General features: G+C 44.6%; 1 protein-coding gene across 1 annotated transcript in view; it reads left to right on the top strand.

Annotated features, from left to right (window-relative positions):
- The first annotated feature begins 1,075 nt into the window (after positions 1-1,075).
- Positions 1,076-19,365, top strand: part of SGCD (sarcoglycan delta) — a 136,061-nt gene continuing 117,771 nt past the window's right edge. Inside the window, exons 1-2 of the mRNA XM_053956762.1 lie at positions 1,076-1,128; positions 8,866-9,051. Of these exons, the coding sequence (XP_053812737.1) occupies positions 8,866-9,051 (186 nt within the window). The 5' untranslated portion in view covers positions 1,076-1,128. The remainder of the gene's footprint in view (positions 1,129-8,865; positions 9,052-19,365) is intronic.

The following is a 19,365-nucleotide window of genomic DNA, read 5'->3' on the forward strand; positions in this document are numbered from 1 at the left end:
TTGTTACCTTGACAACTCTGCTGCTGTGTTTCATCTTTGGTGGGACTTAGCTGTGGTGGAATAAGGGGGACATCCATGTGTGCTTCCACATCTACTCCAGCTCTGCTTCACAGGCACATGCCAGGCACAGGGCATCCCGAGCTGCAGAGCCCACGCTTGCTGCCTTGACCCATGGTGCTGTCTGGAAATGATTACAGATATTAAGAACTGGGACCCGTTCTGATTAAAGGTATAACATTATATCTTCTATTTCTTTTCGTCAAGCCAGTGCCAGAGTGGTGTTAATGCTCTTTAAAAGCGATGCAAGGTGCTTAAAATATTTTGGGTTATAAAGGTTAGGACAGCTGGAAAGCAGAGAGGGATAAAAGTACTCAAAAATAGTTGTATTATTTTTAGTTATAAGCAGATACAGGAGTATGTGTCAAGATTAGGATACAGTTCTGATGTGCTGAACTGAGTCTAGAGATGCTAAAAATATGCTTTCTTTTCTCATAGTTTTAGAAGAGATAGAGGCAGAGGTAAGGGGATAGTAGTGGTGAACTCAAGTTTTATCTCCTGTGCCTTCCTTGCTAGTTGGGTTTTGGCAAAGCTGGCTGTTCACCTGGGTGCCCATGACACCAGCAAAGCACGGGAGGCAGGGTGAGGTGTTATCATTGGGAATGGGATCCCTCCCACCCCCTTCTTCCTTCTCCAAAAAAAAATCTCCACCAACATAATCCCTTTATTCCTTTTAGCTGAAATGGCAGCGAAGGCAAGGCAGGCAGGCTCCGGGGTTGGGTGCGAATGGGGGTGTCTGTGTCTGAATGTGTGCAGGGAGAAGGGGGCTTTTAATGCACAACACATGTGTTCTCAATTGCTCGCTGGAGCCAGCCCAGTAGCTGTAACTTGGCCTGACAAAGCCTTATTGAAGTACAGACAGTGTGGTTTCAAAGCAGTTAGAAAAAGAACGGGAATGCTGTTCAGGAAATTCTTCAGGCATGGGCAGGGACTTGGCTGCAGTTCTGCTGTTGGAAAATCTGACAGGGGCAGCTCATGAGCACAGGCCAGGCCTCGTGCTGCTCTGAACGCTGAGCTGCATCTTCCCCAGGCTCCTGCACCCTCCGGGCGTTCATCCATCCCAAGGGAGAGGTAAGAGCTGCCCTGCTCCGTCCCGCCAGCGCCGCGCGGATTTGCCTCCTTTTGTGCCTCTGCAAAGGGGCTTCTTGCTTTCAGACTGCTGCTTAGAGCAAAAAAAAGAGTCAAGAATGGGAAGTTGTGGCATATTTGCGAAGGGTTGGGAGCAGCCTGAGGCTGGGTGGTGGTTTCTGGCTAAATTTGTGTCGATAGTAAAGCTGCAGGCAAAGCGACGCCCGCGCCGCGTCTCTGGCTGAGGGAATGCTGCACCCAAATAATCCCCAACTTTTTCGTTTTGGGGAGTAAGTGTGTGCATAACCTGAAGCTACTGAAAGGTTGGCTCTGGACCATGTGTCACTCAGATATTTGGATGAAAAATGCGACTCAGTTACAGTAAATACGTTTATAAGTGCATTGTATTGTAGTTGCTTAATGAGTTGAAAGCATGTTTGTCTGGAGGTTGTTTGCCAATTCCTGGTACAGCGAGCTTGTGAAGAGAGGCAGCAACTCAGTAATAATCATTGCCTTGTGATTTGTCTGCGTATTTTTTTTCCTGTCTCTTATAAAGCATGAGCAAACTGCAACAGACAGCACGGTCAGAAGCCACGTAGAGATTAGAAGGGAAAACATTAATTTAGGGGCTGTTCTATCTGCAACTTCTCTTCTGATTTGCGTTTCTTTCCCCAAATAACTGAAGAAACATTTATGATGAAAAGCTCACTCCCTCTTTAGGGACCTGCCAGATTTAGGCAATGTTCTCTCATCCTTTTAGTTGCAGCATTAAAGCTTGTCTTGCCTTTGCAGAGATATCAGCACCTTATATGGCAGGCTTGGGCTCGGGATTCGGGAACGCGCGTTCGTCAAGGGATGGAGGTGTCAGGAGGAGTCTGCCTCGCATCACCTCACAAACTTCCTTGCCTCTGCCACTGCCTCTGCCTTGGATTTTCAGAGCTGTGTTATTTGATGTGTTGAAAATGCTTTTCTAGCTGTGTTTTGTGGTGGTGGTGTTGTTGTTTTTTTATTTCCTTTCAACAAGGAATGAATTAAGGGTATCAAGTGATGCAGTGGGACGGTGTTAGGAATCTCTGACTGGCTCACAGGAGCAGACACACAGTTTGCTTTGCCTGCATCCAGCAGGGCTCAAACAGTCACTCGTCTCGGCAACCCCAAAATTCAGGGAGAAGGGGAGCTTCCTCACCAAAGGGCAACAGCTCCAGAATGTGGCAGGACCAGAGCTTTCTCCCAGTAATGCTGCTGAAGAGTGTTAAGTTTGTTGGAGCCAACTGAAGACTCTGTGGGTTTGGGGTGCAGGAAGGGCATCCTACAGGAGACATGGATGTACTGTGGCTTCCTACTGAGGCTGATGAGGGGCAAAGGGAATGAGAGGAAGGACAGAGATGAGCTGTGAAAGGGGGAGGCATATGAGGGAAATAAAGAGCCTTGATAAGCTCAAAATTTGCTTTGCATGAAATACACCTTCAGTGAAAATGCTGTGTTAAATGAAGGTCTTATATGATCTGGAACTTCTTGAGCCTTCACAGGCTGCCATCTTACCATGCAGACTTGGATCTCTATTGCTTTTCTCAGCAGCTGTTAGTTTAGGCAACCAGTCAGCCTGCTATCTTCTTCACTGCTAGCTATAAGTTTATTGTTAAACAAACAAAATAAAATTCAAGTTCCTGCCTCTGATCATGCAGCATCCCACCTCCCAAATCTGATTGCTAGCATTGAGGAGCCAGAGATACAAAGAGGCTGGAATATGTCCATCTTGGCCAGCAGCAGCCAGGGCCCTGGGAGCTGGTGTTTCCTCCCTACCTTTGGCAGCTCCTCCCGAGCCTCCTCAGTGACCTTTGTGCAGCTCCACCGGGGTCAAGCATTCAAGCTTTGAATCCAGGAGGACTGAAGAATGTGTGCATGTGTGGGCAGAGTGGAGAGAGCCTCTTGATTTTGGAAGCAGATAGCTAGGAGAGCCATTAGCACACCCTAATGTGTGTATCCCTTCTCCTGGTCCTTCCCAGCAGCAAACCAGAAAGAGAGTGAGCAAATGGATTAGCACAGAAGGCACATCATGTGGAGCGAAGATGGAAGATGCAGCAGAACAAGTTTTAACTTGTGTGAGCAGGAGCACTGCAGAGACTGCACTCTGGATCCTGGCACATGCTCAAGCCCACAGCTCTCCATTTCTGCCGTGCTGGTTGGGTTCCAGCCGTATAAATCCATATTATGATCCTGCTTTGCACATTCCTACAAGCCATATCTCTTTTTTTGGTGCTGTGGGGTGAGAGTGTGTTGGGGCAGGAGTCTGCAAAGTGTCACCTCCTGTGGCTTGCTTTCTGATTCGAGCTCAGTTGATTATATCCCTCTTGCTGTTCCCACAGCCTCCTGCAGTCGCACCTGCTGCTGGCTATTTTGGTGTAGTTCTCATATTTGTGTGCCCTGCTTTGAGACACTCTGGTGGGAAAGAGCTTTTCTAAACTTGGCACTGATGGACAGAGTCTGTGAGTGCTTCATATCATCTGAGTGGTGCAAAGGAAGCAGCGTGTGAATGCAGCAAAGCTGGTGTGGTGTTTGCATGCAGCGTGAATTTTTTACCACAAATCGTGGGGCATTTTGTGAAAGACATTCTCTGTTGACTAGCTTGATACATAAAAGGACTCACTGCAGAGGCTCTTGCTTCCTTGCTAGCTTTCCATTTTCTTCTTAATTCTGAAAAGAAAGTATTGAGACAAGCTGCCTATCAAGTAAAAAGTGTAAAATTTAAAAGAGACTGTCATAAATAAAAAAGCAGATGTGTTTCTGTCCTTCTCAGAGAAGAGAAGCAATAGTGACATCACGTTGTTCACAGATTCTTGCAGCATAATAAAATATCACTTTTGGCTTAGGAAATGCAATTCAGAGATGGAGCTGCCTGTTACTTTGTTTTGTTCTGGCAAATTCTAATAGGTTTAGAGTTTTACTGTGAGTGTTCTTTGAATGCAGAGAAGGGACAGGACAGTCCCACTGTTCAGCTTTTGGTTGAGTCCATCTGCTCCAAGCTATTGGTTTATAAACTGAGGTTCTTGCAGTACACTTATCCTCAAGCACATTTGTTGTCAAAGTGCTGCCAGCCCAAACAGCTGGGGAAATTACGAGAGCTTTCAAGATGTTAGAGGTGGGGAGTAGCCTGGAGCATTGAGGGATCTGAATGAGATGCTTTACCAGGATATGAATCCCCAAGATCTCCCCAGCTGCCTGTGCTGAGTCCATTTTGCACAAGATGCAAGAGGAAAGAGAACTGTTTTCCAGTGGACTGGGCAGAGTGTGCCCTGATGGAGTACAGATCAAAAAAACCTTGTTGATGTGCTTATGTTTGCCAGAATCAGGCCAGATGTTTGACTAACACTACATGTGGTGTAGCCCGCTGAAAGAGAGTACTCATAAAAGAAAAGAACATTCCTTAGGATGATTCCTTTTACTTTTTGTCACTCTGGCCATGTATCACACAGCAGTGATACCCGAGAAATGGGCATTGAGTGGTGATGGTGTTCCCAGCTCAGGGAAGAGCTGCTCCTCATATGGAGGGATAGGCACTGTTGACAGAAATAGAGGGACAAGCAGAGAGCAAGGATTTAAGCTTTGGAGACACCAATGACAGTCACAGAGGCCAAGTTCATGGCTTAGACGGTCCTGGAGAAAAGTGCTATGAGATCTAACTATCCCAGCAAGTATTTCATCACGTGGGCTGTTCCCCAATACTCAGCCCTTGCTGGCCATGCTGCAAGTGAGAAGTCATTTTTCAGAGCCTGATCCTTTTTATAGAGACCAAGGTTGTGGTCTGACCCATGTGAATGGCCATAAATCAATTTTGGGTCATGCTGCTGGTGGATTAATGGACCTGGGGGTGTCAAACTTGAGAGAGTTTTATGGGGAGCGGAGACGGAAAATGTCTTGTTGATAGATGGCTCAAAACACTCTTCTTCACGCCAGATTTTGTTCTCAGTCACACTCCAGCAATGCCTGTTCTTTTGAACCTGGTGGATACTGTGCACTTAAAAGACAGAGAAATTAAAGAGGATGAATCTGTAGAGCATTTACAGCTAGTGAATACAAGTACGATGCCTTCCAGTGATATGACAGAGAGCACCTCTGAAGGTTTTTAGGGCTTTTTTTTTTCTCCTCATTTCAGCCCAAAAGAAAAGGTTTTTGTTTCAGAAAACAAAGAGAAAAAGAAGAGGATGTTGGTGATATGGACACAAAGAGAGGGCACATGTGGGAGATGTAGGTCCAAGACATGAGGGAATTTGAACCCCCCTGTCATCTCTGCAAACATGTTCCCATCACCGTGCTTCAGGTCAGCCTGGGGTCAGATGCTGCTGGTTTTTCTGATGAGGCTGTTACACCTCAGTTATAGGCAGGCAGGCTGGGAGGGGAGATGCTGTGTTGGCTCTGCAAGGCTCAGGGCTGTTCCTGCTGCAATGAGCTGATTCCGTGAGCTCCAGGACATTTCCAGCAGCAAACTTCAGGAGGGCCCATAAGACAGAAGCTGCCTTCCCAGACTGCATCCTCTTGTAGCTTGAAATTGTTCTTATAGGACAATATATCCCTCAAGAGCTGATCAAAGAAACCCCCACAGCAGAGAAATATTCTTGATTCCTTGTGTAATACCTCACCCTACTCATGGCCCTCACTGAGCCTACAAAGGCAGCGTGGCCAGGAATGTCACAGTGCCAGTGTTTATGTGGGAAAGGTGTTAATTCATCCCTGTGCATGTAAAACACTTTTCTGCCTGAGGAATTGTTAACGTGGGTTGCACACCCTGAGCGTGCTGCCAAGAAGGACTTGGTGGAAGGAGGGAGGGAGGCATGGAGCAAAGATTTGCCCTAACTGATGAGGTCTGGTGTGAATTTTGGAAGCTCAAAGCCAGCTCTGCTTTCTGGTGCCTTTCAGCTGAGCCTGGTTTAACTCTGGTGAAGGAAAGTGCTGAAGCTTCTTTGCAGAAGCGCTGTGCGAGCAGCCTGTGCAGATCAGCGGGCGGGGGTGACAGGGCTCTTCCAGTGGTCTTAAAAAAGCTAATAAATCTTTCTTGTCATGGGCCATATCTCTAAGGTATGCTAAAGCAAAAGGATTAATAGCTTTTCTAAGTGGACTGGATTTTGTCTCAGGCCCCCAACACTGCTTGTTTGCAGTGTTGGTGTATATAGGGACTCGGTGTACAGCTTTTGTGCAAAAACTTACTACTTTTTTTGTGCAGAATCAAGAGCCCCTTAGTGAAATTCCCACATTCCAGGCTATATTTTTATAGCCATAGTCATGCTGTTTGTAGCTAAATTGTAAAGATATGGCTGCTGCATTTTTTTCTGTTGTAGGTGGGATTGTTCATTCAGTGGTGGCGATCCAGTGCTGTGCGCATGTCTTTAAGCCCTCTCACTTTAAAGTTTGACTTTTGGAAGGCATGCTTCTTTTCCAGTTTCTATATTTGTTTCAATAGTATCTTTTCTCCACTGTTACAGAATTAAGTGGTGGTTCCTAATATTTTCCTGAAGAAGAAATGAAAAATCCTATTAAGCATCAGCAGCCTTTCCTCTTAGTTTAGTAACTGAAAGGAGGGAGGTGTCACCAGCAAGTGCAACCACTGGATATTCTTTCAAAGCAGTACTTTTTTGTCTGGTGTCTTAATTCTTTTTAATGTTTGAGTCAGGAAAAGTTGCCAAAATTTAAATTATGACTAGCATACTTCTCCCTCCCACACAGTTCAGATTATTGATGGTGGATATAGCTGGTTCCATAGGTAGTAGCCTTGCAGACTTTCTTACTCTGCTCATTTGTTTAACACACCTCAGCACTCTCTGTCCATCATCCTGTCTGCTCTCCCTGAAGAACTACAGACATGAGCAATTTTTTGGTAGTATTTACATTCTGGGGGGAAACACTAGCTAGAAACCAAATATTGCTTAAGTGTGGCTGTGTGAGAGTTTGTATAGAAAGAACATGATATCTCCAATTGCCATGTTATTTTCTTGTTATGAATTTATACTGTATTGCTAAGTCTTGCTCATCACACATGTTGTAGTACTTTAGTTGCTCTATCTCTGTTAGGGCAGCTGTGAGTTAAATATTTTATCAGAACTAGAGAAATTCTCAAAACCAGGCTACTGTATGGATGCAAGTTGCTCTTTGTGGTTGTGTTCTGTTGCTATAAATTCTTTTGATGTTTGGAAAGTTTTGCCCCAGCTGGATATGCTATTTTCTCCATCCTAGAAACTGCAAGTAAAGAAAAAAAGCAGTGACAGCAGTAAAGAGATATCGTGAATAAACAAGTTTTGCAATAAAGGGATATTTTAGCTGGGTATTTCATATTGTTTCTCCTTGGTCAAACCTTTTCCATGATTTGAGAGGGTTAGCAATGTAATTTATTATTTTTTTTTCCAAGGGAGAGGCTGCATTTAAAATCTGCTCTCCAGGATAACCTATTAAAATATTAGGCAATAAAATCCTTGACTGTACAGTTGCAGCTATAATTTCCCCCAGGTAGTGGAAACTCTGTAATTTATTGTTCTAGTTTGTATGGGTTGGCGTGGTTGTGGCAGTGTAAAAAGATCTGCTTTGCTCCAAGTCCATCTGTTTGTTGGTGTCCCAGCTCCCGTCCCTGAGCAGCATCTCATTCCTAAAACTGCCTCATTCCAGACATGCACATCACGCTCCCACAGGGGAGCTCACACTGCTCCCTCCTGGGATGTAAATTTTGTAATTCACTGCATACAAACATCAGTGCCAGCAACCCTGAGGAAGACACTTGTGGTGTTGAATCCGTAGTGCAAGAACGTGTTTGGTGGCTTATCTGTCTAGAGTCTAAAATGCAAAACATTCAGCAAACTCTGTGTTACTAGAGATGAACTCCTCAGTCTGTGCATTAAAATAAGCTGAAAATGTAAGCAGTGATCCCTGGGGAAGCCTGAGAAAGTGGCTTTCCTCAAAATTTTTTTTTCCTCCTGAAAATGGAGGGTGAGAACATGAACCAACCTTCCTTCCTTCCTTCCTTCCTTCCTTCCTTCCTTCCTTCCTTCCTTCCTTCCTTCCTTCCTTCCTTCCTTCCTTCCTTCCTTCCTTCCTTCCTTCCTTCCTTCCTTCCTTCCTTCCGAACTGCCTGCCTTCCTTCCTTCCCCTCCCTCCCCTCCTAGATACTTGGGATAATTGTTAGGGATGTGGCAGCTGGAGAACCTTGCTTCAGCGTTACTTTTGTAGGCAAGATTGGTGTGTAGGAAGAAGAAAGGCAAACATTTCCCCTTTGCCTTTTTGTCTTTGCTTGGAAGGAATGATTTTACTTGAGATTATATTTTATTTTCTTTTAAACTAAACCTCTGAGAAGTCATATTGCATCTTCCAAACAAACTGCTGAACTCAACTGCTTTTACCAAACGCATGCAAAATTTTCCCCTCATGATCCTTCGAGGCCCTGGAGTGCCTGCCTTGCAAAACCTGGGGCGGTGAGCAGAGTCACTCCAGAGTGATTTCCATAGGATACTTTAGACAGAGTGCTTACGTGTATTTAGAAGTGCATTCATACACATTTAACACTTCAGATTCTCTCTTGGTCTGTTGCTGCACACATCAGGCAGAAGGAAAAATAACCAAGGTATCCAAAGAGCTGCTGCCTAGCTGGTAATCTCTGCAAAAAACCCCAAACCCTCCAAGAGGCACAGACAGAAGCAGTTTTTATCCCTGGCTTTCTCCTGGCCCTGAATACACGTGGTTGTCTCTTTGTGATCATTTCAGATGCCTCAGGAACAGTACCCGCACCGGAGCACCATGCAGACCTCGGAAGGACCCCAGGTATACAAAGTGGGGATTTATGGCTGGAGGAAGAGGTGCCTCTATTTCTTTGTGCTGCTCCTAATGATTTTAATCCTGGTGAACCTTGCTATGACCATCTGGATTCTGAAGGTTATGAACTTCACAATTGTAAGTAGGGGTTACCCTGGAAGGTCTGGGGAAGATGAGGGAGGGTGCTGGTCTTTCTTCTGAGCATGACTTCAGATACAGCTTCAATAATGGGGTGTTTCATTGCCATGGACAGTCCTTTTATAGAGAGGAGCACATGTACACAGTGATCCTCTCTTTCTGCTGGATATTGCCAAGCTGAGGAATCAGCTCAGCACTGCAAATCATGTTCCTCTTACCTGCTGTATATGTATATATACATGTATTTATGTAAACAATATACACCACCCATCCCAAACTTTCAATTATAAAGTGTTTTAAAATTAGTGAAATTGGTTATTTTGAACTTGGATGTGGAATGGGTTTGACTTTTTCTGCTTTTCTCTGTGACCAGGAAGACAAGAATCTTGATTTTTTTTTTTTATTTCTTTGGTAAAATTCATGGTGATATAGTTCTGGAAGCTTCATGAAATAAAATGTACAGGGTATCTCCGTGGCTGTTGTACTTAGGTGGAGCATGTCCTTATCCTTGTGTTGCTGTGCTTGGTGCACATCAGTCCTGGAGCAGCTCCCCCTCACTGCAGAGAGTCCCTGGCCAGGGTTAGCTTTCCACTTCCAGGGCTTGTGAGCCTCTATATATGGCAGATCCTTGTTCTTCACTAGATAATTTGACTAGGCAGAGTGACAATGAAGTTATCAGTCACTTCTTCAAAGTAGTCATTGCCACCTTGTTCAGATGAGATTATTCATTTAAGATTGTTTGAGTCTTCAGGAAAAGCCAAGTCTGAGGCTTTAATCCTGGTTTTACTTCCTGAAGGATTTGTAAAGCTACACTTCCCTAGACAACTTTCAAGGATCTTCCCAGCTAGGTTCTGATATGAGCAGCATGTTTGAAGTCTTTTTGGCATTTCTTTCTCTGCTTTGGTCTTGTGCAGTCCCAAACAGCTGTGGCCTGCATTATGTCATTAATGGGCCATGAGAAGTTGAATAAACAACCTCTGGCTTCCTGTACCCAGCAGATAAAATGCTGTGTCAGGGGAACGTGCAGTGTTGATTTTCTCTAACCAGGTTGCTGTCAAGGTGTGCAGAAGATTGCAGTGCCTGTGTGCATAGGGAGTGAGCAATTATAAAACAGTAATCCACAAAAAGCTCCTGTGAGCAGGCAAAGAGTGGCCAAAGTGGAGCAATTAATGCTTAACCAGACCAGTTGTTTAATCTTATGAAATGGATGCTGTTTTGATACCCATTTCATGCTGAACTATGGTCTTTAGATTAATGGAGTTGAGAAATAGGTGTTTCTGAGGTGGTGGAGTTGATCATTCAACATACAGGCAGTGCTGTGGGTATCAACCCGAGAACAAAATGAAAGGATTTCAAATTATCACTTTTCAGGAATACAGCTCTATTTCTTTCTAATAACATAACTTCAGTCCCATGCATTTTTGCTAATTGGTGGTGGTCAGTCAGCTCTCTACGCATTGCTTGGGAAGTCAGGTGAACATCTCTGCTCCTTCTCCATCACTGCCCTCTCATGATGCACTGCACTTTGCAAGCCAGGTGCTCGAGTGCCATCTCCTAGGGACGTGTGCAGACACCTCCCATTTCCAGCAGCTCTGTCCCCCCCACTAGGATACAGACTGGCTTTTGGAGGCATGCACTGATCTTCAATTTCTTGTCTGATTCTGTTTCCTTACTTGCCCTCGGATTACTGGGGATTATTCCAGCGTAAAGTATATTTGTGTATGGCTTAGTTAATTCATATCTACTAATGCTAGTGGATGATGAACAGCATTTGGTGATAAAAACACAGGTGGTGCTACTGAGTCCTGCAGTGGGAGCAGCTTTATGGTTGTAGGCATGGCCACACTAGTTAGGGTGAGTGTTTCTGGCACAGCCAGTTGGAAATAAATACAAGAACTGGGCATGTACAATGTGAGTCTTGCCCCAGTATGCCCCCATTCATCTCCTGATCTCCTGCTGCTCCTGCAGCCTCACCAGCTGCTTTGGATCCTGCTCTGCAATCCCTCCTGCACCATTCCCTGAGGCTGAGAAAACCACTTGGCTAAGTGAGTTTTTAGAGGCAGACTTTTCTCTCTAAATAACAAACGTAGGAAAATTATCAAATGAGCAGATGCAAATACGGGAAAATCTTTAATTTCCTGTTCTGATAAGAGGAGCTGAGAGTCCTGGGGCAGAGGAGTGGTGTGAGTAGTCAGTAAGCAATAGCTGCTGCTTAACAGGTCTGAGTTACCCTAGTGCTTGCAGAACAGAAAGGAGAGGAAGGTCTGTGTTTCTGTTCTTCTGGAAAATGTAGTATTTCTAGCATCTTCCTGGCCCTGAGCTCTCCTTCCAGAACCCGAGTCTGTTCAACTCCACAGAACAGTCCTGGCGCTTACCAGAATTTAATGATGCTCATTATAGCCAATAAGTGCTCACAGTATTTTAATGAGCACAGCAAACCTGCTCAGGAAAACTCAGGGGTGTTTTAAATGCTGCTAGTGGGGAGTGGAGAAGGGGGAAGGAGATGAAGCAAGACAATCTCAGGATAAAAAAACCTCCTCATGCTTGCTATAGCACTATCCGTCCACTCCACTTCCTTGTCCAGCCCTGATCTCCCTTTCTCTGCCCTCTGCCTGCCCTCCTGGCTTGTGCTCCTGGAGACAACTCCTGTGAAATCAAGCCATAAACTTCCAATCAGTAGCTTTTAACAAGCAAGCATCACTAATTTATTCTAGGTTTTGGTTTTATTTTAATGTTCAAGGCTTAAACAAATGTATGTATGGCTATTGCCTCTTGCACAGGGCTGTCAAAGCAGTGTCACACCTGTGTGGGGACAGCTGGTCCCTGTCTGCTCTGTCCTCTGGCACAATCATTCATGTACTCTTTGATACTTGATTTGTTTCAAATGCCTTCATCCAGCACAGGCTGTATAAAAAACAGGCCTAGAGGGGACTCAAGTGTCACCTGCCTGTCCCACAGCTGGTTCCCATAGCCAGGTCCATTTGCTGTGTTCAGTTACATCAGGGCTGAGCTGCTCTGGGGCTGCAGGAAGCTCTGGGCAGGCTGCTGCCTCTAAACCTTGCTTGGATTTGTAAGGCAAACCACGGAATGAATCTGGAGCAAAGCCACCAATTTGGTTGAAACCCAAATGTACCCTGAAGGTGGCCTAACCTAATTGAGGTAGAAACCACCACTCAGCACATCCAGCACTCAACTTCCTGATGGTACTTAGATAGAGAGTGCCCTGTTTCATTCAGATCTTGGACAAGGCTGGTATTAAGTCTGTGGTTTGCACATACTGGGCTTGGGGAAGTGATGTTAATGCCTGTGGGCTGTGTGTGTGACTGAGCCACTCAGTCTGCAGGTCCCACGCAGCCACGGCTGCATCCTGCAGTCACACCAGTGTGGCAGAGGGCTCACCTGCAGCTGTGGTGGGCTCAGCCTCCAGCTGTGGTGATCATCATGTCCAGCTGTGGCAGTCTAAACCTCCAGCTGTGCTGGTCTAAACCTCCAGCTGTGGCAGGCTCAACCTTGAGCTGCACAGAGCTTGGCTGAGGTGGGCACAGCCCCTGCATGGATTTGTAGGTCCCAACTTAATTATAAAGCAGGAATGAGAGCTCTCAACAACTTTCCTCTTTCTGGTCCACCTGCATTAGCAGCCAGTGATGCAGCTCTTTAGCAGCAGCATTGCCCGTGACTGTGCATATTAGCACTTGGATATTTTATGCTGCACACCAATGATGTGCTGGGGATCTCTATTTCACCTATTACTAGTGAGCTTAAAGCATTTTTAAAAAAGCTTCCTGTTGTATTAGTTTCTGAATATTACAAGAAAAGATGTGCTTACATAAACACAGTAAACCAATATCTTTATTTTAAGCAGTCCAAAGCTAGAAAGCTCTGATAATGGGCAATGACAGTGCACTGACCTCTTCCCACAAGGGTAGCACACAATGCCTGGTATTTTAAATGGTGTTAGGAGTCTGAAGCACCATTAGTACCCCTTTATAGCCTGTTAGGCAGCAGGCAGAGCTTCAAACAGGAGACATGAGGACTGTGTCCTGTTGTGGCTGCATTTAAATATCAACTGTATCAACAGTGTAGCAACTACTTGTCTGCCCATCAAACCACATAGGACTCTTTGCTTTTCCTTTGCTCTTCCTCATGTTTCTATCCACGGCTCCTGTTGCTTGTTATGGATTGTATTTTCTTGGGGCAGGAGCTGTTTGCGTATGTAGTCTTACATACCGGCAGGCTCTACTAGACTTTAAACTGTAATAAATAGAAAATAATAATATTTTCCCCCAATCAGTCTGCAAGGCATGAAATTCCTGGAGAGCTGTCTTCTAAGAATCATCCAAAGGAAAGGCTTCAGATTAGTTTTGTAAATAAAATATTCTGCAACTTGGTATTCAGGAGTGCCTCCATGAGCCAGACTTAAGAGGTTTCTCCAAACTGGGAGAGCACCATCCCTGGAGATGTTTACAGATGTGCAGCTGTGCTAGTTAGGGACAGGGCTTAGGGTGGACTTGGCAGTACTGGGTTAGTGGTTGGCCTCAATGATCTTAGAGGTCTTTTCTGACCTAAATAATTCTGTGACTGCATGTGCTGCTTCCAGGCCTGTGCAGGCTGCTTGTGCCATCTGTGTGTGCAGCTCCACGGGGATGCAGTGTGGAATGGGCAGGCAGTGACCCCTCCTTCCACCTTCTGTGGGGCACAGAGAGGGGGGCTCTTCCCCTCCTGGCCCAGTCAGGCTCAGCCTGGGGGTCCCTGACCACAGCCCTGCCACCTCTGGGTTCTCCTCCCATAACACGAGGTTTGCACCCTTTAGCATGAAGTTCAGCCATATTTTATTATTTTAATTGAGCAGGAACAAATTACTTCAATTGTTCAGTTTTTCCCCTTTTTTTTTGCCTCAGGCTGCATTCATAGCTGAAGGGGTCTGGTTTAGCAATGTTGAATGAAATGTTGGCAATTTAGAGAGACAAAATGCTGCTGTGGATGGCACAAATGCTAAATATCATTATTATCTTGCTTTCTTTATTAAAAGTTTCTAGGAAAACTGAGCTTTTGAAATTTGGTTATGAACAGTTATTTCCAATACAATTACTCCCTCTTGTGTGTAAACTACCTGCCACATTTCAATTACAGGAAAACAGTGGGGTAATAACACAGCAGTAAAGATGGATTAGAGTTAGGAAAGCTCATTGCCCTAGCTGGCAGGATTCTTCTATTAATGATTTAGGGGAATAGACTTCGTTCTAATTTTTTTTTTTTTTTTAAATCAGAGATTGGCTCAGAAGAAAATGACTGTTCTGTTTATGTTCCCTTCTCATGATTTCTCTGGGGTCTCTTAGGTGCAATGGTAAGGCCAGCATGGGAAGGAATTCTGATCAGCTTTTCTGTTTCTGCTGGTGTAGCTGTAATCAGTCAGCTAAAATTGGCTGGAGTTAGAATTAATATTACTATATCCTTATTGAGGAAAGAGTGAAAGTCTTTTTCTTCCCTCTCCCCCTTGCACACACGCATTACAGAATTGTGCACTTTTCCCATCCTAATTCATGTTGCTCTTTCTGTAGTACAAGTAATTGTTCTGAGACTGCATGCTAGAGCTTTGTGTGTTTCCCTCCTTTCCCCATTCACTTGGACTGCATCATCTGATATAAAGATGTTAATCTTGCAGTGGCCTGACAACACCAGCAGTGCTGTGAGTGATTGTACTATTAAGTGAAGAAGTTCCTATGGGTGAAAACCTTCCTGGCTGGAATATAGCAGGAATCTTGGCACTGATATCAGAGGATCAAGCTCTTCACTGTAATGCTTTTTATTTGCAGTTTTCTTTACAGCAACTTCTAATTTCTTTCCTCTAGGTTGAGGATAAAATGTGCTATGCTTTTCTTTTACTCTTTTTTAGACACCTGAATTTCATTCCTGGAGGGTTTCTGTTTCTGCATGAAAAGCAACTGGGATTACTTATCTTTTTTAAAGATACATATAGTACTTCTTACCTTCACTCATTCGGAGTTTAGAATATTATAGTCAGTTTAAATAGGATATTGTGTGAAGCTATTGAAAGTTTGACCCCTTCATTGCTGCATCATCCAGGGCATCAAGGATTTGGTAGTGGTGACTTGTTGAGTTAAAGTGCATCAGTTTCTTCTAGTGTTACACCTTTGAAACATTGGTCTCTCATAATATTTAATTTTTATTATCCTAATAACCACACTTTCTCAGGCAGTACAAACACATAAGGCTTTCTTCATCCTTGTTACCGAAAAGTGATGAAAGGTCCCCGTATTTTTACCTCTCTGTCTCTAGTCTCTGCTGAACCATTGAGTTTTTAGAGGCCTGCCATGGCATTGGATATGCTGACAGATTATGCTGTGGGAGCAAAAGGAATAGTGAAATAATAAGTCTTCTGCTCGTGCCACCAACCTAAGCTGCATGTGCTGCACTGCAATCACTTAGGTAACTCTGCGGGTTTTTTCTTTGACAATTGCTCAAGGCAGTCTGGGGGATACAGAATATTAGGATGGCAGATTGCCCTTTTGCCTCAAATATTTTGTGTTGGGTTTCACAAGGAACTGAGGTTTATGGGACTGTGCTTCCATCTTGATGGACAGGATTCCAGCTCTCAGTTCTCAGATGTTTCTGAGCCACTGTTCATGCTCAAGTCATCTGAACAGAACTATGCATCCAGGAGAAACAATTATCTCAGAGATACTTAGTTACTGCATTTTTCAGAGGCAGAACAAAGAAGTTTTATTTATTGGTATCTCTACTGTAAAAGAAGCTGCTGCATAAATTCTGTACTTACTACTTGCCAGGAAGGAAAGATGTTATAAATGTCCCCACAGCAGAGAAATGTTTTATTGGTGCTGTTTTCCTACTGGACACCAGAGAATTTAGCCCTGATGACAGGACACATCCCTTGGTTATTAGCACTTCTGGTTTGGAGGGAACTCAGCAACACCCATCTCCTCACACCTGCAGTTCAGTGCACATGTGCAGGCAAGCCATCATCTGCCAGACTTGCTGTGTGGGCCATGCTGAGACTCAATAACTGGTCTTGTGTATATCCACAGCAGGAAAATACCTGATGACATTAAAAATGCATGATGGCTTTGTTTGATGTCTCCAAGAACAGAGGGATACAAATAGCTGGGGAAGGGAGAAGAGTGGCAGGGATTTGGGCAGTTTGCAATGCGAGGTTGATCATTTGGTTTTTGGAATAACCCTTCATTTCCAGGCATTTCTGCCTGTGAGCAGAGGGCCCTGTCTGCTGGTGCCCCAGGACCCTGCTGTGATGGGGGGAGCACGATGGGAAGGGTGAACAGCCCAGGAGGAGCTGCTCACTGTGAGGTGGAACAGCAAGGAGGGCACGGGTGGGCTGTGCAGGGAGTGAGTCATAAACTTTTGATCCCAGATCCTCCCTCCTGCCACCTCCCTCCAGAGGAGATTGTTCTCAGCTTCTTTCATCTGAAGAAATAAGATATTTCATCTTAGCATTCATCTCAGTGCCAACAAAAGATCTTCAGACTAGCAGTTCTGAAGCGGAGAGAGATTTGTCTCTTAGAGAACATGTAAAAGGTATTATTATAGATGTGCAAAAGAACAAAAACAAGCTCACTGCTAAAATGTCGATAATCAGTTAGTTCTCTGAATAACTTACAACCCGATCCTTCCCCATATTCTCACAGTGCAGGAGAAGAAATGATTTAATTTGGGAATCCACACAGAAGTGATGTGCCATGCTGAGCCATAGAGTCAGTTTTCTGCTGCTGCTTTCTCTTGTTCCTTGCTCTTTTCTTTCTTTCTAAGCTTCCCAACATCCCTCCTGAACTCTCTGCACAGCAGAGAGCAATGGCCTTCCAGGCTTTCAAAACCTAGCAGCCAGTGCTGGAACAAAAATACAACTCCTCTGAAGCACCTGTTCTGCATGGTTGCCTTCAGGCTGAGGTGCTGCTTGGAGTAGCCTCCATGCCTTCCTCCTCTTGTCCTGGAACTGCAAAGCCATCAGCTTTTCAGAAAATCTTTCTTGGCATTCTGAGCCCCTGCTGTTGGAGCATAACCATGGAAAGGGAAGGGAGGTGGGTTTCTCTTAGAACTGTAAATGGCTGAGGAAAGTCTGAAATACTGAGGAGCAGAAGTCTTCCTGTGCTTTGTGTGGAGCTGGGTCCTGCCTGCTCACTGGGATAAGCTCGTGTTTGGCTAAAGAAAGGTAAAAGAGAAGTGCCCTATTCTTCCTACAGTTGTGTATTTACTTTATTTACCTTCTGCAAGTGTCTTCTGCTGTGATGACTGAGGGGTTTGAGGCCAGAACTGCAGCCCTGTGCTGTGCAGAGTCTGCCTCTCCCCTCCTGCAGGGGGGGAAATATTATCCCTGTATTAGCTCTTCTCCACTCCCATGCCTCATTGATAGATGCATTTAAAATACGTGCTGCCATTTCCTGTGCCTGTTCTTCCAGAGCTCTGCAGTGGAGATGAGCTTGAATATATCACTCGAATTCATCATAGCTTGAGTTTTAGTTCTGGCCATTTCCACCTCAATTGCATCTTCCCCTGAACCCATCCTGCCTCTGCTGCCATGGCCAACAGCAAGATGGACTGAGGTAATTATTTGTATTTTGTCCTGTTTCTGAGGGACTGCACTCCAGTGCACTTGCATGAAGGACAGCCTGTTAGCACTGAAATGATGTGGTTGCAGTCAGATTTAGAGAAGAGGAATAGTTTCACGCAGGTAATTCAGCCTTAACCTCTTGAGTTCTCATTACTTTGCGTCCACTCAGTGCTACTGCCCACCTCTTTCCTTTCTAAATGAGATCCAGTAACTAAAAGAGAAATTATGGCAATTTTCTATATGAAATTTGTGATTATTTGCATTTAATTAAAGGCTTCTCTTGGGAAAATGAAGGGCAGCTTAACCTCAGAGAAGCCTCTACATCTCCAGTAATTGCTTCTAATTGAAGTGCTTTGAGTTTCCATCCCACCACAAAAAAAAGGAAAAAAAGAAAAAAACCCTCAAACCTGAAAAGTTCACTCCCACACATAGGGTCCCTGAAAATTATTTTATCCTTGTGCAATTAAGGTGACTGAGGGTCCTCACAAATGATTCTTCAGTGTGGGCTAACCAGCTAAAATTAAAGTTTCATTACTGCAAAGGCTGGTTTGTGGTGTGCTGACGAGAAATCCAAGGCACAGCCTGTATTCCTGAGCTGCTGTGCTGACAGACACAGATGCAGGGGTGCAGGTGCACATCTTTTGCCTAAGTGCTCCTGGTGGTTTCTGGTTTTCTACACTTTTTTTTTACTTCCAATAGTATTTTGCTTATTATTGGCTAAACCTTTTTGGCTCAGTGTGTCCTGTGAAACTCAGGAGAAGGGTTTTCTCAGCTGGAGGTGTGCAGAGCTAATCAGCAGGAGAGCTTTTGGGCTTGGGAACATCTTGGACATTTTCCTGCATCTCCACCTGTGTGAGCCTCAGTTTTTGATGTTGCAAAAAGCGTATCCTTCTCATGCCAGCTCCATTCCTCCTGCATCCTGGCACATGGAGTGTGTCCCTAGAGCAGGGGTGGCATTTTATAAACTGCCCATCCCTGGCACAGGCATTTGGAACCAGCCCTGCTCTGCCCAGGGGTTGTGGTGCCCAGGTCCGTGGTACTGGGGGCTGTGGGGTGCCTGAGGTCCCCTGTCTGGGGAGAGGAGCAGGTCACCTCATGACAAAGCCACCACCTCCACTCAAGCAGCATTTCCATGACACAAATTCTGCCTAATTACAGCTATCAGCATTTCTGTGCAGCTCCTGGCAGTGACATCTCTGCTTGCACCCTTTGCTGCTGTTAAATCCCTCCTTGTGTTGTGGGTCTGAAAACAGGCCTGACATAAATAAAAGTTTGTATGCTGTAGCAGCAGACATGGCCATCTTCTGCTGTTTGTTCTTTCCACTGAAGATATCAACGTTGAGAAACATGAGAGTGTTCTGCTTTCCTGTGTTCTCACTTTGTTCATTAATGCCTGGTATCACACAAGTCAGCAGCAATGTGCATCTGATTTCTGCTCTTTATTTTCCCTAAGGTTCTTTTTAATTTTCACAGAAACACAGAAAATCTCTAGATGGACTGAAATCTTTTAGAGTGATCTCTGAGATGGCTATGGGTGAATTGTCAGAAATGGGAGCATCGTTGTTTGTCTTTTTTTTTTAAGTTGCAGCTGCAGGTAAACACATGAAAATATTAGTGGCCTGCCTCTCTTAACTTCTTAGCAAGCAAACATGCTTAGAAAAGTACACCTCTTCATTTCAATAATAAGGAAAAAATGTTTTAATTTTTTATGCAGA

This window comes from Vidua chalybeata, chromosome 15, assembly GCF_026979565.1.
Source record: "Vidua chalybeata isolate OUT-0048 chromosome 15, bVidCha1 merged haplotype, whole genome shotgun sequence".
NCBI lineage: Eukaryota > Metazoa > Chordata > Aves > Passeriformes > Viduidae > Vidua > Vidua chalybeata.